Source organism: Gymnoscopelus braueri (genome assembly GCF_963280865.1).
Source record: "Gymnoscopelus braueri genome assembly, chromosome: 21".
Classification (NCBI taxonomy): Eukaryota; Metazoa; Chordata; class Actinopteri; order Myctophiformes; family Myctophidae; genus Gymnoscopelus; species Gymnoscopelus braueri.
Genome location: NC_137623.1, coordinates 37870401 through 37887099, shown reverse-complemented (window position 1 = coordinate 37887099; position 16699 = coordinate 37870401). Strand labels below are relative to the sequence as shown.

The window sequence follows — 16699 nt, the reverse complement described above, 5'->3', positions numbered from 1 at the left end:
GGTGGTAAGCACTTTATATTTGAAATCTGAACGTTTATGTTTATGTGAGAGATGGCAATGTGAAAAAATCGAACACAACTTTAGACCAGGGGGACTCGGCACCATGACGCAGGGTCCTTGAAGACTTGAGTGACAGGTCCTTGGACGCGCCCAGTTTGATATAAAAAAAAAAGGCAATTCAAACGGATTTCTGCTTCTTTTTCCCCCCACAAAAGCGTCATTTGGTGTGAATGCAGCAGTTAACTCTAACTGGATACAATTTGATGTTGGCATGTAGGCTACAGTCGGAGTCGGCCGCTACTAGCCATGGTTCACATGACGCTTGTATGACAGTCATGTTTCAGGGCTAAGTCGGCCGCTATGAGCATGAGCATGCTGAGTTTATTTCTGAGTTTATTTTCATAGCCAGTGTGGCGGTTAATACTCCACATAATTGTTGTGATATCCAACATTTGTTGGATATCACCAACAAATGTGGTGGTCAATGGGCGCCATCTGGTGGACACATGGTGGAATGTCTCAACACTGTCAACAGTAAAACATTACAGCTGTCTGTCTGTCTGTCTGTCTGTCTGTCTGTCTGTCTGTCTGTCTGTCTGTCTGTCTGTCTGTCTGTCTGTCTGTCTGTCTGTCTGTCTGTCTGTCCGTCTGTCTGTCTGTCCGTCTGTCCGTCCGTCCGTCCGTCCGTCCGTCCGTCCGTCCGTCCGTCCGTCCGAACTATCTATTACTGATGTAGCCTGGCATGGCCAGGTCAGGATTTTTTCTTTTTAACCTGACCCCACCCGATCTGCCTCTAATCGGACTTGCACCTGAACCAAAAGAAATATGTGTTAATTAGCGACCCGACCCAACTAACCTCGAATCCGATCTAGTACAATATTGTCTTTTAAATGTGGTGGAGTGTAAGTCATAAGTATCCTAAAATACAGATAGGCCTACTCAAAAAACACACTTAAGTACAGTACTAAAGTAAATGTACTGTGTTACTGTTCACCACTGATATTAAGCCAAATATATACATGCTGCACAGTGTGCAGATACACATATTGATAACATTTAGAAGTTGTGTAGGAATCATACACAGCACCTTCAAGCACCTCATTTGATATGACCAATGTAATGCAAGAACATCTCTGTTTTTTGTTTACCATTGCTGCTATTCTTAATTATTGTCTCCGCCAAGCCGAAAGGCATGGCGAGAGAGTATGTTTTGCCCCCTGTCCGTCCGTCCGTGTGTCCGTCCGTCCGTGTGTCCGTCCGTCCGTGTGTCCGTCCGTCATTCTGTCTGTGTACAGCTAATCTCCGGCACCGTTTGCTTGCTCGCAGTGAAACTGTGCACACACACTCCCTGGATGCCACAGCAGAACCTCTGCCCCAAATTTTTCACATGGGCCTTTTATAGCGCCACCAGGAGGCCGATTTGTGCAAAACCTATTTTTTGACAGTACTCCTACAGATTTTGTCCAAAAACCCCGCAAATCGGTACACAGTATCTCTATAGTCAGATTTTTCATATTCCATCCTGATTGGCTAAAAATGGCTTCCAAAGTTTGCAGGAGTGCTCGGTTTTGAACAAAATGCCTCAAATCATGAACACAGCATGCGATTTCCTTGAAATTTTGCACACATATTTCCACTATATCGAGGAAGAAATGCCACAAAATTTTCAAATCAGCCTCATGGTGGCGCTATAACAGACCGATTCGTGTTTTTACCATAACTGTACCGATCTGTGTAAAACTTTGTAAGCGCACTCCCTACAGGTCAAGAAAAAACCTTTGCCCTGCATTTTTCACATCTGCCTTTTATAGAGCCACCAGGAGGCCGACTTATGTAAAACATTTTTTTTTATATTACTCCTTCCGATTTTATCCAAATTTCACGCAAATCGGTACACATGATCTCTATAGTCATGTGATCAAGACAGATGTGTTTGATTTTTCATATTCCATCCTGATTGGCTAAGTTTGACAAGTTCGCAGTAGTGGCTTGTTTTGAACAAAATGCCGCAAATCATGAATGAAAAGCATCCGATTGCGATCAAACTTTGCACACACATTCACACTATGTTGAGGAGCAAATGCCACCCTTTTAACATTGGCCTGTTATAGCGCCACCAGCAGGTCTAATTTAGCAACAAAAAAAAATTGAACAAAATGCCTCAAATCATGAATGCAGTGTCCGATTGCCTTGCAAGTCCTAAGAAGAAATGGCACCCTTTTCACTTTGGCCTATTATAGCGCCACCAGGAGGCCACAATAACCTACCTGACCTGGCGGAGACCTGTGCTCTGAGGAGCACTTTTTCTAGTTTATTTTGTTATTGAATAGTATTACAGCTGCAATGTTGAGGACTAAACTAAAACTGTTGTTAGTTTTATTTGTGTTCTATAATTATGTCTAATCTTGAAATCTTGAATTTTACGGGCCTTCAAACGGACACAAATAGGTTTCGTTTCTGTCAAAACGGACAGAAATCAGTTGCGATTCTGTGTAAACAGGATAATGGAGGATGGGCTGCACAGGGACAAGCTGCGTTCCGTGAGCAGAAATAGGACATCTAATTTTCGAGCTAGCAGAAATAAGGTTTCCCGTTGCCTTCAAAATAAGATCGCACATTTTTTTTATGTTTTTTAAAAGACACAAATCTATTTTAAAAATATATTTATGAAGTATGCCTTTTAAATGGCTCATACTAAAACACTTCTAAGTGGCAAGTTTTAAAAAAAGACACAATTGTATTTAAAAAATACATTTATGTATTTCTTTTTAAATGGCTTATACTAGATCACTTCTAAGTGCCAGGTTGTTCCAGATTGAAATTGGCTATTGACCCCCATTAAATGTGCACTTCACACCAAAATATGGGTCCATTTGTAACAGGACTTTATTCAAAGGTTTGAGAACCACTGCGTTATAGGTTAGCGGAGAGTGTGGCGGTGTAGAGGGGGTCTCCCCGAACGAGTGCGTACCTCAGAACTTCAGAAGTGCTGGCACCAACAACCGTCTCCGGTCCAGTGTCCACTATTGTCTGAAAACGGCACTTTTTGGGCCTCTGACCTCACTGGACGGTCCGCCACACTTTTTTCTACACCTCTCCCGCTTAGCGGAGAGGGTGGCGGTGTAGAGGGGGTCTATTTGTATAGGCTATGCACTCCTTTGAACAGCATTTATCCATTTAGATAAATTATCAATGTTTTAAATCCGTTTTTGTTACACGGAAACATAATATGTGTTGTAAAGCTTCGTTTAAATGCTTAATTTATAGTTTTAATGTGCAAATGAACCGTTTTTCAATGGTGTTCAATGGCTTCTTTTTACTCTAGAGGATACTCTTATTCTGAAGAGATTGTTGACCGGAAGCCTTATTTCTGATAATTAACTTCTGCTCACGGAACACAACTACAGGGAGCTGGAGCTGCACAGCGCTGCAAGCACTGACACCAGGGGCGCTGACTTTTGTGCGCGACCATGGGGGCTGAACTTGACCACCACTCGCCCCCCCCCCCCCACCTTCCCCCCCGCCCCCCCCCCCCTCCACCCACTGCGTCGCGGGCATGTAGGCGCACGAAGCGCGCGCGATTTTTTTTGCTTAATTAATTCATTAAATGACCATAAAACAACATTAACAACACTCTACCCATCCTTCAGTGTGTCCCATCCTCAAATGTTTTACTTAAATAAAAGTACTTATTTTAGTAGTAGCCTATAGTTACTACTCCACTACATATAGACAAATATTGTACTTTTACTCCACTACAATTATTTGATAACTTTATTTACTATAGTTACTTTGTAGATTTTGATTATTATTATTACAAAACCACTTATACAGTATATACTTTGGCAATTTGAAAATAGCAGATTTGCGATGCGTTGTGAGCTTGTAGATCTGCTATTTTCAAAGAATTTGTATACATTTTACACGTTTGAAAACTTGTGAAATGGGACCTTCTGCATAATGAGTACTTTTACTTTTGGTACTTTAAATACATTTTGATACCAATACTTTTCTACTTTTACTCAAGTACATTTTGAATACCTTACTTTTACTTGTAATAGAGTATTTTTACACCGCAGAATTTATACTTTTGTTTAAGTAAAACATTTTAGTACTTTTTCCACCACTGGTATTCAGTGCATGCAGTGAGTGACTGTTCACACAGGACGAGGGAGTCAAGGGACACAGCATAGCGACCCTTCATTTCAATAAGGGCACACGGCAGAGCAAAAACCTGCAGAACATGTTTAGCACACAGCCATAGCCATGGTTCACATGACGCTTGGTGCCGAGTCCCCCTGGTCTAAACAAGTTGTGTTCGATTTTTCGAGCCGCAATAGCCCCGCCCCCCCCCGCCGCGAGCCGTTTCTCTGTCTGGGCTATTGTTCTAGGTGTCAACGGCGCGTTAACACCTATCTGCGCCCCGCTATAGTAATGGTAATAGTAATGGTACTGTATGTTTGAGCCTGACATCTGAGATTCATGAGGGGGCTGACCAATTGACTGTGGGGGCGCTAGCCCCGACGCCCCCACGTCATCGGCGCCCCTGACTGACACCACTCCCTCCTAACTGCGCACTCCATACAGTTTTATGCAAAGCTGCTGCATGTTCTTTTGGGATTCATTCCAGGAAGTTCTGCAGTACCAGTCAATGTACAGGCACTCACGTCAGAAGTCTTCAATGGGTGTACAGGTACGTATTTTTTTTGTTTTGTTTTTGTTGACATATGTATGTATGTTGACATTTGTGGAATTTATAATCTAAAGTAAATAATTTATTGAGTTTTGTTTTTGGATGCAAAAGTAACATGTGATCACGGTTTCAATCTTTTATTGTCCTGCGTTCTTTTGAATTGGAAGACGTTTAAGTTTAAAGGTGCACTTCACCCATTTTCAACCTTATCTTCATATAATTGGTCCTCACTAATGCTCATTATAAGATAGTACAATTTACATCTACACTCTTCATCTCATTAGTGGGCTGTAGACAGTTCAGCAGTGGTGGAAAAAGTACTCTAATTCTTTACTTAACCCTATAACGCCAAACGTATCATATATGATGCACACATTACACTGATTTTTAAATAAATCAGTGCAATGAATACTTGGGCCAAGAACCTGTTGTATCATATCTGACACGTCCCCACTTCCCCCTGGACCATACGATTTGCACTGCAGGTAGTTACAGATTCTCAGGTGGTCTGACCCAAAATGGCTGCCATCAACTAAACAGGAGAGGTTGATGCACTACTAACAAACAATAATTTTTTAAGCAGTTCGGGTACGTTTTCCTAGTATATCTTTACTAATATTTTGAAATAAGTGTTGGATAACTTGAATGCACTTATGAGCTCTCAACATTTAGCATTTGAGTTTGTTTTTTATGATGTCAAAAGTGTTTGTATCATATTTGATACTACAGGTATAAAAGAAAAACATTTACACCCAGTGCCAATCTCTATGTAATCCTGGGCACTACACTCCCTCTGCCAACCTAGGGAGGCCAGGGCCGAGCTCATGCCTCCTTCAATGCATGAGAGCTAACTGACCTTCTTATCACCTGACAGGGGAGAGTTTACCTGGTTGGACATAGCGCGTGGAAGGAACACGTTATTCCAACCAGTTCCTTTCCCCTCCATCAGGTGCCCCGGCTGGCCAGGGGGAGGCAGTAAAACCAACTTGAAATACCCCTTTTAATACCCCTTGTATCAAATATGATACAACAAATAAATGATACAAAGGAATGTTAAAAAAAATAAAACAAAATAAAAAAAAGTGTCCCTTTTAAAAAAAAATGAATTTTCTGACCTTTCCTTCATAGTTCAGGTTCTAGAGGGTTAAGGAGGTGGTGCCATGGTTTTGCACCTTTTCTGTTTTTCATGTGTCTATGAGGTTGATAGAACTTCATAAGAATGAATCATCATCTGTTTTTGAGTGTGGGACACACTCCTTCATTTGGCTACAATGGTATGAATTGAATGTAGGCGTGCACTCCTCTTAGCTTTTATAGGTGGGCGTGGCTGTGGTGAAAAAGGGGCCGGGTTTGGTAAAGAACGGTCTGTTTGTGGGAAAAAGGGGGCGTGTTTGCTAAAAAAGGGTCCGGAACATCTGTGATTTTTCCAGAGGTCCTCCTTGCACAGAGTAGCCTAACGGAGCCAATGTGTCACACAAGTAAAGTCATCTGCTAGAAGAACCATATCTGGCATGAGAAGTTGATTAAAATGGATTACACATATTGATTCATGAATTCCGCAAATTAATCGTCCCAAGTTAATTTTGAAAACTTCTGTCTGTCTGTCTGTCTGTCTGTCTGTCTGTCTGTCTGTCTGTCTGTCTGTCTGTCTGTCTGTCTGTCTGTCTGTCCGTCCGTCCGTCCGTCCGTCCGTCCGTCCGTCCGTCCGTCCGTCCGTCCGTCCGTCCGTCCGTCCGTCCGTCCGTCCGTCCGTCCGTCCGTCCGTCCGTCCGTCCGTCCGTCCGTCCGTCCGTCCGTCCGTCCGTCCGTCCGTCCGTCCGTCCGTCCGTCCGGTGCTGGTCAGGATGTTTTCTTTTTAACCTGACCCCATCCTAACCTGACACCGTCAAATGGAAGAAGCTTGCGACACACATTTGTTTCACAGCCTACTTCCCATCTGAGACTTCGGTCGCAGAATCGATGACAGACAGTTTTTCTTTTTTTTCAAGCTACTAGGCAGCTGATTGGATGATCCCGCCCCTAGCAGCCGCTGATTGGTTCGGACACACAGTGTTCGGGCATGCTTACTCCCTGCGCAATCCCAGACCTCCCTGAAATCAAATGCAAATGAGATTTCCAGAGGGAGGGGGTTTACCAGGCTAACCCCATCCGCCGCCGATCCGACCTGAACCGACCCAAAGAAATATGTGTTAATTAGCGACCCAACCCACCTCGAACCCGACCCGATCCAGCCGGGGTTGACCCGCTTGACCTTTGCGTCTGAGGCTTACCCATACCCGCCCCAACCACGCATCACTTCCACTATATATTTCTTCCACCTATCATCTTGTCCATACAGTAATGGAAAATAGCATTTCTACAACCTCACAATCGGCTTAGTGGTTAATTCATAATGTACTTTTTTCCCTTCCTAGAAATGCAGTGGAGACAAAAGTACAATATTTGTCTTTTACATGTGGTGGAGTGTAAAGTACAGATATTCAAGTAATTATTTTTACTGTTCACCACTGATATTAAGCCTATTGCTGCACAGTGTGCACATACACATATTGATAACATTTAGAAGTTCTGTGTGTAGGAATCATCACACAGCACCTCATTTGATATGAAGAATGTAATGCAAGAACATCTCTGTTTTTTGTTACCATTGCTGCTATTCTTAATGTTTTATTTTGTTATTGTATAGTATTACAGCTGCAATGTTGAGGACTAAACTAAAACTGTGTTCTGTAACAATTGTGTACCACAGTATCTTGAAATCTTGAATTATAGTCCTTCAAACGGACACAAATCAGTTGAGATTCTGTTAAACAAGGTCCCAGTGGTGTAAGTAAGTAAGTACATTTACTCAAGTACTGTGCTTAAGTACAATTTTGAGGTGTCTTTACTTTACTGGAGTATTTCCAATTTTCAGTACTTTTACTCCTACTCCACTACATATACGGCAAATATTGTACTTTTACTTCACTACAATTATTTGAAAACTTTAGTTACTAGTTACTTTGTAGATTTTATTATTATTACAAAACATACATTAACCACTTCAACCCCAGTGGTGGAAAAAGTACAATGTTTTACTTAAGTAAAAATGTCAATACTGCAATGTAGAAATACTGTGTTATATGTAAGTCCGGAATTCAAAATTGACTTGAGTAAAAGTACAAAAGTTTTGGTATCAAAATGTACTTAAAGTACCAAAAGTAAAAGTACTCATGTGCAGAATGTTCCATTTCACAAGTTTAAAATGTGTAAAGAAATCCTTTGAAAATAGTAGATCTACAAGCTCACAGTGCGTCGCATCGCGACACATTGTGAGCTTGTAGATCTGCTATTTTCAAGTGGCCGAAATATATACATGTATATAGGGCTGAAATGGTTAGTGTATGTTTTGTAATAATAATCAAAATCTACAAAGTAACTAGTAACTAAAGTTTTCAAATAATTGTAGTTGAGTAAAAATACTATTTGCCTCTGAGATGTAGTGTAGTAGAAGTAAAAGTACTGGAAACTGGAAAAACTCCAGTAAAGTAAAAAATACAGTACTTGAGTAAATGCACTTAGTTACTTTACACCACTGTTCAGCCCTATATACATTTCGGCCATTTGATAATAGCTGATCTACAAGCTCACAATGTGTTGCGATGCGACGCATTGTGAGCTTGTAGATCTGCTATTTTCAAAATATTTGTGTACATTTGAAAACATTAAATGGGACATTCTGCATGATGAGTACTTTTACTTTTGGTATTTACAAGTACAAGTAAGTACATTTTGATGCCAATACTTTTGTACTTTTACTCAAGTACAATTTACAGATTTTCACTTAGGGGCACGGTCCCACCACACTTTTATTTTACCTCTGGGGCGGAACTTGCCAATGCTTTGTCAATGCAAATGCGTGGATTCATTGAAAAGACCATGAATCCACGCATTTGTATTGACAAAGCATTGGCAGATTCCGCTCCAGAGGTAAACTAAAAGTGCGGTGGGACTGCGCCTTACAGTATTTCTATATTGCAGTATTGATACTTTTATTAAATGTACTTAGTTACTTTACACCACTGTTATACAGATGTTTCTACTTAAAGTAATACAAGGCAGGTCCACAAATAACGATTTTTAGCAGCCTCTGCTGGTCATTACCGTCACGTTCGTTTATTCCTGCGTTACCCAGAATTCCATTTGTTTTCACCGGAAGACGGAAGTGTTTCAAAAAGCGTTCTTTTAATTGTTTTATACTATCTGTGGATCGTTTCTCTTAGCCAGTGGAGCTTTAGTTACCATGAGCTGTGTTTTCTTTTGCTGTTGTTTTTCGATCTTCAAATCCTACAATCTCTTAAAAACAGCGAGAGATTCCTTTTTGTTATTAGCGCGGTAGTTCCTGGCGATCAATATAAAATTGTTTATAAAAGGATTTCGGGGGTGAAATTCATGGAGTGGGTGTTGTGAAACATTTGCCTTTCACAAAAGATATACAATTTAGTTTAGTTTTGTTGAAAAGGTTACCTAGTATTACTTTAAGGCAGCAGCACACAGAGCGTCTGGGAAGGCAGTGGAAAGTTTTAGAAGCTGTACAAGTCAGGGTTTGCTCGAGGAAATTCCCAGAAATTAGATGATCAACATGTTATTGTGTTGTTTGTTGCGCAAGAACCAGACCCCATCAGAAAGGATGGGGCGAATCAATTGAAGAATTGCAACATCGGGTCCTATAAATGTGAGGAGATGGTTATATTTAGTAGTTGTTGAACTATGAGGGCTGACATCCACTTCAGCTGTACAGTGACAGCTGCAAACACTGACACCACTCCCTGATCACTCCATACAGTTTTATGCAAAGCTGCTGCATGTTCTTTTGTGATTCATTCCAGGAAGTTCAGTAGTTTTCAATGTTACCGGCAAATATCTTGTCCTTTTTAGGTACGTATTTTACATTTTATTTTTGTTGACATATCTAGAGGTATGTTGACATTTGTGGAATTTATAATCTAAAGTATAGAATTGATTGAGTTTTCTCAATTTCATTCATGAATTGGATGCAAAGTAACATGTGATCACGGTTTCTATCTTTTATTGTACTGCGTTCTTTTGAATTGCAAGACAATCTACACTTTAAATCTACACTCTGCAACTCATTAGTGGGCTGTGGACAGTTCAGCAGTGGTGGAAAAAGTATTCTAATTCTTTACTTAAGTAACAGTATCAATACGGCAATGTAGAAATACTCTATTACAAGTAAAAGTCCGAAATGTACTTAAAAAATTACGTAAAAGTACAACAGTATTGGTATCAAAATGTACTTATAGTACCAAAGTAGAAAGTACTCATGTCCCATTTCACAAGTTCTCAAATACAGTATATAAAAATCTTTCGCGATGTGACACATTGTGAGCTTGTAGATCTGCTATTTTCAAATGGCTGAAGTGGGTAATTTATCTTTGTAATAATAATCAAAATCTACAAAGTAACTAGTAACTAAAGTTTTCAAATAATTGTAGTGGAGTAAAAGTATAATATTTGCCTCTGAGATGTAGTATAGTAGAAGTAAAAGTACTGCAAATTGGAAATACTCCAGTAAAGTAAAATATACCTCAAAATTGTACTTAAGTACAGTACTTGAGTAAATGCACTTAGTTACTTTACACCACTGCAGTTCAGAAACCAGCCTACCAGTGACATCATCAAGGAGGATTCCAAGCTAATATACTCCAGCTTTTCCCTTCCTGAAAAGTTAGCATGCTATAATAGAATTGTTTTTGTATAAATAAAAAACGAAATAAAAAGTTGGAAATCTTGTCTACCTATCGATAATGTCACTGGTAGGCAGGTTTCTGAACGGTCCACAGCCCTCCTCTGAGACACAAGTAGACAAAAATGGTACCATATTATATTGAGCAATAGTGAGGACCAATTATATGAAGATAGGTTGAAAATGGTCTTATAAGATTATGACTGCTATCCTTTATGTGTTTGTTTTGCAGTTTCACCATTTTTAAAACTTCAAGATGGCCAGTAATCCTGAGATTGCAGATCGCCCATTCATCCGCAAATCAGCAGTGTGGAATCATTTTGAATTTCTGAAAGGGGATGATGGCAAGCCTGACAAAACACAAACAATTTGTCAGATTTGTCACAAAATAATTCCTCGGCCGCCGTCAAGCAGCACTTCAGCTATGCTAGGACACCTCAAAACTCATCATGACATTGATCTCAGTGGCGAACTAAAGAAACCCCACCAACAGGTACAGTAGCTTTTATGGGGGAGAAAAAAACACAATGGGTTTGCGTCTTTGACAGCTTAACTGTAAATGATCGATATATTTTATTCAAGAAATAAACCATGTTTAATTTATGCTCATTCTTCATTAAAGAGATAAACTTACGTTAAAACACAACAACTAAAATCTGGCCTCTGGAACGAAACTCCTCAAATGCTTTAGCATAATTATGCTACCACCAATCTGTTAGGACTAGTTGCATCTGCATTTGATATTTCTCCGGAGTTTAGTGGCAGATGTGGAACAATTGATGGTGCAAAGAAATACAGTCTAACGTTTAGACTGTATTTCTTTGCACCATCAATTGTTTAGACTCTAAACATTATCCTGTGCCACAACTTCTGCTACGACAGAAAAGCTGCCAGACAGGCTTTGGTTTGACACCTGTAGTTCATGCCACACATGCACACCCCACCCCCATTCCCCTATGTAAAATCTTGCAGATGTCATTAGCAATGTGTACCTGAAACTTCAACTGATGTTACCCATTTTACAAAGTATAGAACTTAGACTTTATTGTTCCCAAAAGGAAATTCCTTTCCAAGGCACACTACGTATCCGACAACAGTACATACAATAGCACACAATAACGGCAGGTGATGACAGACCGCAGTACACACTCAGACCTTTTCTGCAAGGCCTGTCTTTTAACCACATCATCATCATAGATGAACATTCAATGAAACTGGTGAACATTCGGCAAAAATAGCAGATCTACAAGCTCACAACGTGGCCTTGCTTGTCAGCAAGGCCTGTTTTTTAACCACATGAACCCTAGTGTCCCTATTCTGGACTTGTCATAATAGATAAACATAAACATTCCGGCTTCTCTCCTGGTTGTGCTTCTGCCTCTCTGCCGTCTCCTCTGCTGTCTGCTGCCTTGCCTCGCTGTCTGCTGCTGCCCCAGCCTGATCTCACAGAATGTAGTATACATTGCACGGACCGCACGTCATTCCGTGCATAGTCGCCTAGAAAACGCGAAAATCCGTGCATATGTACGGCGAGTCCCAAGGTGGGCGTAACCAGTTGCAACCCGGAAAAACCCGGAAGCAGAGCAGTCCCCACAACAAAATTTACGATTCTGTGCCTATCGGTACATAACTCAAACGGCGCTGAGTGCTCAAGGGAACGTCGCAACGTTCGAGACGGCAACTTACTCGGTGGTCCCTCACGTGGCTCCAGTTCCCTTGAGACTGCGCGCCTCCGAAATGGTTTCGTCAATGGGGTAGATGCGAGGCGGCGATGCACGGATTTTCGGGTTTTCCAGTTGTCTATGCACAGAATGACACTACGTGCAATGTAGTCGTGTGAGATCGGGTTGGCTGCCCATGGAGTTTGCAATCCCACCGCCTCCCCGGCATCCACTTGTAGGCTCTGTTTCTTGATTGTCCTTGGGGGTCTTAATTCATTCCCTGTAATTCTATTTGGCATAGAACTTAACTAAAATGTTCATACTTACAGGGAATGAATAGAGACAGAGCCCTGACGCCAAACTATGCTTCATATATCTATGCTCAATTATGCTCTATAAAAATATATTCTAAATTAAATCTAAGAGTTGTCTGACTGTGATTGACAGCATGCAAGAATAGGCGAACACGCAACCAAAATCACGTGAATGATTAAGCAACGTAAACATATCTTCGCCTCCTGTGTGAACGCACCTTAAGTTGACAGAAAATTTTCCAATGTTCATATTATTCCTGACCATTTTGTATACAAAACTATAGGCTATGTTATGCTTGAGTAAATTAAACCACAATTAACGAAATTAACAAAAAAACTAAGGATTGCAACATTGGAAGGTAGGGAGGGGAGTGAGTTTGAGCGAGAGGGAAGTGGAATGCCATAAACCATTACAAAGGTCAGGTGACCAGTGATAAATGTGTTAATGAATCACAGGTACACATGGAAGCAGGAAGTCTATCCACAATTAAAATAATCATGAAGCAGCTTGCATGCATGGTCCATATTTTTCACCCGAAATTCATTAATTGAAAAATAAATACAACCTTGTGTGTGTGTGTGTGTGTGTGTGTGTGCGCGTCTGTCTGTGCGTCTCTGTTGTCTGCGCAGCTAATCTCACTATACTTTACGTGTCAAATCTTTGGAAGACAACTCCACCCCAATCAAATCGGTCTCATGGTGGCGCTATACCAGGTCTCTTTAAATGTTGGCCTAGAACCATGCATTCATGAAATGCTCACTTAACATGTGTATTTACCTTCAGATTGGGGCCTCTACCAGTAATATTGATATGGAACCGATGCAAGGTAAAGACCTCCATTAACATTTTAATATAATATTAAAACAATGCGGTATTGATTAAAGGATATTCCTGCCATCATTAAAATGACCATTGTGTATGTTAATAACATACATTGTCATCTTTTTGAGATTGGCTATACTTTCTGTTTAAATGCATCCATTTTCAGCTGAGCAGAATGCAATGCAACTAAGTTAAACAACACCATGGCAATGCAACAATTGATGGTATACCTGTACAGATGCTTTGACAGCTTTTCCTCAACATCCAAAAATAAAATGTTATAATGGCTGAAAGTTATTTCAAGTACATTAAACAATATAATGCAATCAGTCTTTCAAATTCAGTCTGTTTGTACTGTATACAATAGCTCTTTAGCTATCCCATGTACTGCTGATTCAGGTTGAATTTATCATTTTCATCTCTTACAGAAGCTGAATTTTCTAAGGTGAAGGATATCATGAAACGTGTTCATGATAAAATCAGTCAGGAGACAGAGCTCAACAAATTTCTAAAGTGAGTAGCCTCCAACTAAAATGACCTTTTGTTAAACAACAGTCCAGTGTCCAACTTTATTCTTATACTAACGATTATTATTATTACATATAGTACCGATATTGTTCTTTGCTATTTTACTTGTCAAGTAGCCTATGTTAAAATTGTATGAATGTACTTGGATTATATTCTTCTGTATGTCTCTGCAAGTCTGCATACACAGCATCACAACGCGACACATATTGGCCCCTTTTCCACTGGGGTTGAACCGGTTTCGGTTCTTTTTCCGCCTTATTTTGAACCAGTTCAGAGTGTTTCCACTGAAATTGAATTAGTTCAGAACCCTAAAAGTTGGTTCTGTACTGGAACAAAAAGATACTTGGTTTTTCTTGCCCTGAACTGGGAACCAAAGTGGGCGTGTCCCTATTCTACAGGTTGGAAGATATAGATGCGATACAAACAATGGCAAAAGCAAGCGAAAAACCATCATATAAAAAATTAAAGAAAGTAACTGCCATTGACAATTGAATTTCCCCTGTGAAATGGACACTTTGAGCGGTCATATTGGACACATTGCTGGCCAGGCCTAGAATCGAACCGGGGTCAACTGGGGACTCCTGCCCCTAATTACAATGGTGCTTTAAACTGGTGGAAACACAAGCTGGTTCACGGCTGGTTCCGTGAAAGCACCAAGGTTTCAAGGATTTAGAACGTAACCAGTTCTAAAATCAAAGTTCTTGTAGGGTATTTTACAGATGAAACACCTCACTTTGTTCAGTCAGACCAACAACGCATGAAGTAAAGACAAGACGGACTCAAGAGCGCTCAGTTTTACGTGCTGCACGGAGAGAGTCAGTCTAGCATCCTGCTAGACCCCAAAAACCTTCTCACTTCTCGTCTCCGTGAGACACCTTTATTCAACATATGCGGTTTCATAACATATCATAAAGAGGAACTAGAAGGCTGTACTAACAGGTTTCTGTTTGCTCAGTGTGTAATGAGTAATATATGTCCTCCAAGACGTGGCTTCACAGCGTATATAATGTGTACTTAGGTCAAAGTACAACATGTTAAGGAAGCAAGCAATTTGTGTTAAGAGGCCCCATCAGGGGCAAGCATATGTCATGATTAGTACAAGTAAAAACACAATGTGAGTTACATACAAATAGAAAATATAAACTTTGATCCCTAACAGTTCTTTTGGTGGAAAAGGGGCCAATTGTGCGCTTGAAGATCTGCTATTTCCGGGAAATGTTACCCCAATAATAGTGGGGTTCAAATTACTGGGGTAAATTGTTAACCATATTTTTTTATTCGGATATTTTAAAATATCAGATCTACTGTACAAGCTCACAAGGTCAAATTAATGACGGAGGAAAGGCAGTGGGACGTGATTCACACTGCCTTCAACTTCCCAGTCCTATACTGGCGATAACGTACGCCAAACTGTCCCCATGCCAGAATAAACTCCATATAGTGGGGTCGTTTCGCACAATTATCGATACGAAGCTGATAATGGCGCCAAATTTTGCATGAGGCTTCTTTAGGACCTACTGATGGATTCTAGCCTTGGGTACCAAACTTTATTTTGAATATTTTCCATACATTTAGGCTTATCAATATTCATTAAAAAAAACAGGCCGATTCACTTTTTGGCCTATAACTCTTGAACCGTAGGTCATAGCATCAAAAATATTTTTTCCCTGGACTCCTTGGATCATGACGCAACTTTGCATATAGGTCCCGCCTCTTTTCCGATTTCAAGATTTTCCGCCATTTTGCGTTATCTTCAAAACACATATTTTGCTACTACTCCTAAATATTTTGTCCAAAACTCACACAAATCGGCACACCCTCTGTCTTTGGTCATGTGATCAAGATTTATCAGTCAGAATTTTCATATTCCCTTCGGATTGGCTACGATTGGCTTCTGAAATTTGTGGGAGGGTCTGTTTGGAAAAAAATGGCACAAATCATAAACACAGCGTCCTATTTGTCCTAAATTCATATCATTGAGGGGCCATTAATAAACGTAGAGCCAATGCGATTTCACTTCCACCCATAGGGGGCGCAACAAATTCTACAAATGTCACTGTTTTTGCGCCAAATTAAGTACAAATGGTCTTGTGAGTCAAACATTTGCAATTGCAAAGTGGAGAACAGTCCAAATTTGATTTGCCACATTTGCAGGTGGAACAGTCCCCTTTACAAGAGCATTTGATCAGCTCTCAGATTCCTTGGTCCATCCATACTCATGTGGGGAAGGAATAACTTGTTCTGTTTGTAGGCTGGTCGCCCAGATGCCTGCTTGATACACTGCCCGCTTAACATGCTGAAGTAGTGCATCTTGGGTGGGTGGCAGTTTCTCCATTGACCTATTCCCATGACAGAAGAGTTATTTTCTAGTCTAGTTGATGGAGCTCAAAGGACTGGATTTGTCATACAGGATAACCGTCAGTCTCTCAAGCTTCTGGAATCGCTGACTCTCAACATTCAGCTGCTGGAAGGGATGTTTGGCCAGACTGACAAGTATCTCTGTGACATCATCATAGGCTTGCCAGGCATGCCAAGCTGACTTCTTACCCTTACTGTGGAAAGCAGATGTTGTGTCTGGAACATGCCAAAAGCCCACCCAGATGTCAGCCAAAGGTTGAATCGACCTGTTGCAATCATGAGGAGGCAGACACCAGGATTCTGGTTCATGTACGGCATGCACTTGAGCAAGGAGCAACAACTATCCTTGTAATGGGCGTGAACAATGGGTAATTTATTCAACCTAGCCACTCCTCTAACCACTCCCCCATTTTCGGATTTTTACTGTGGAAAGCAACTAAGTACATTTACTCAAGTACTGTACTTAAGTACATTTTTTTAGGTATTTTATACATAGGCTATTTGAAAATAGCCGCTCTACAAGCTCACAATGCGCATTGCAACGTGTTGTGAGCTTGTAGATCAGCTATTTTCAAA

At 40.6% G+C, this 16699-nt stretch overlaps 2 protein-coding genes across 2 annotated transcripts in view; both read left to right on the top strand.

The window, feature by feature from the left end:
* Positions 1 to 16699, top strand: part of arhgap29a (Rho GTPase activating protein 29a) — a 136518-nt gene that overhangs the window by 12165 nt on the left and 107654 nt on the right. The gene's annotated exons all lie outside the window — the stretch shown is intronic.
* LOC308077308 (nuclear GTPase SLIP-GC-like) overlaps positions 4574 to 16699 on the top strand; it is a 35341-nt gene continuing 23215 nt past the window's right edge. The window contains exons 1-4 of the mRNA XM_080417939.1: positions 4574 to 4693; positions 10672 to 10932; positions 13199 to 13241; positions 13666 to 13750. Of these exons, the coding sequence (XP_080274065.1) occupies positions 10696 to 10932; positions 13199 to 13241; positions 13666 to 13750 (365 nt within the window). The 5' untranslated portion in view covers positions 4574 to 4693; positions 10672 to 10695. The remainder of the gene's footprint in view (positions 4694 to 10671; positions 10933 to 13198; positions 13242 to 13665; positions 13751 to 16699) is intronic.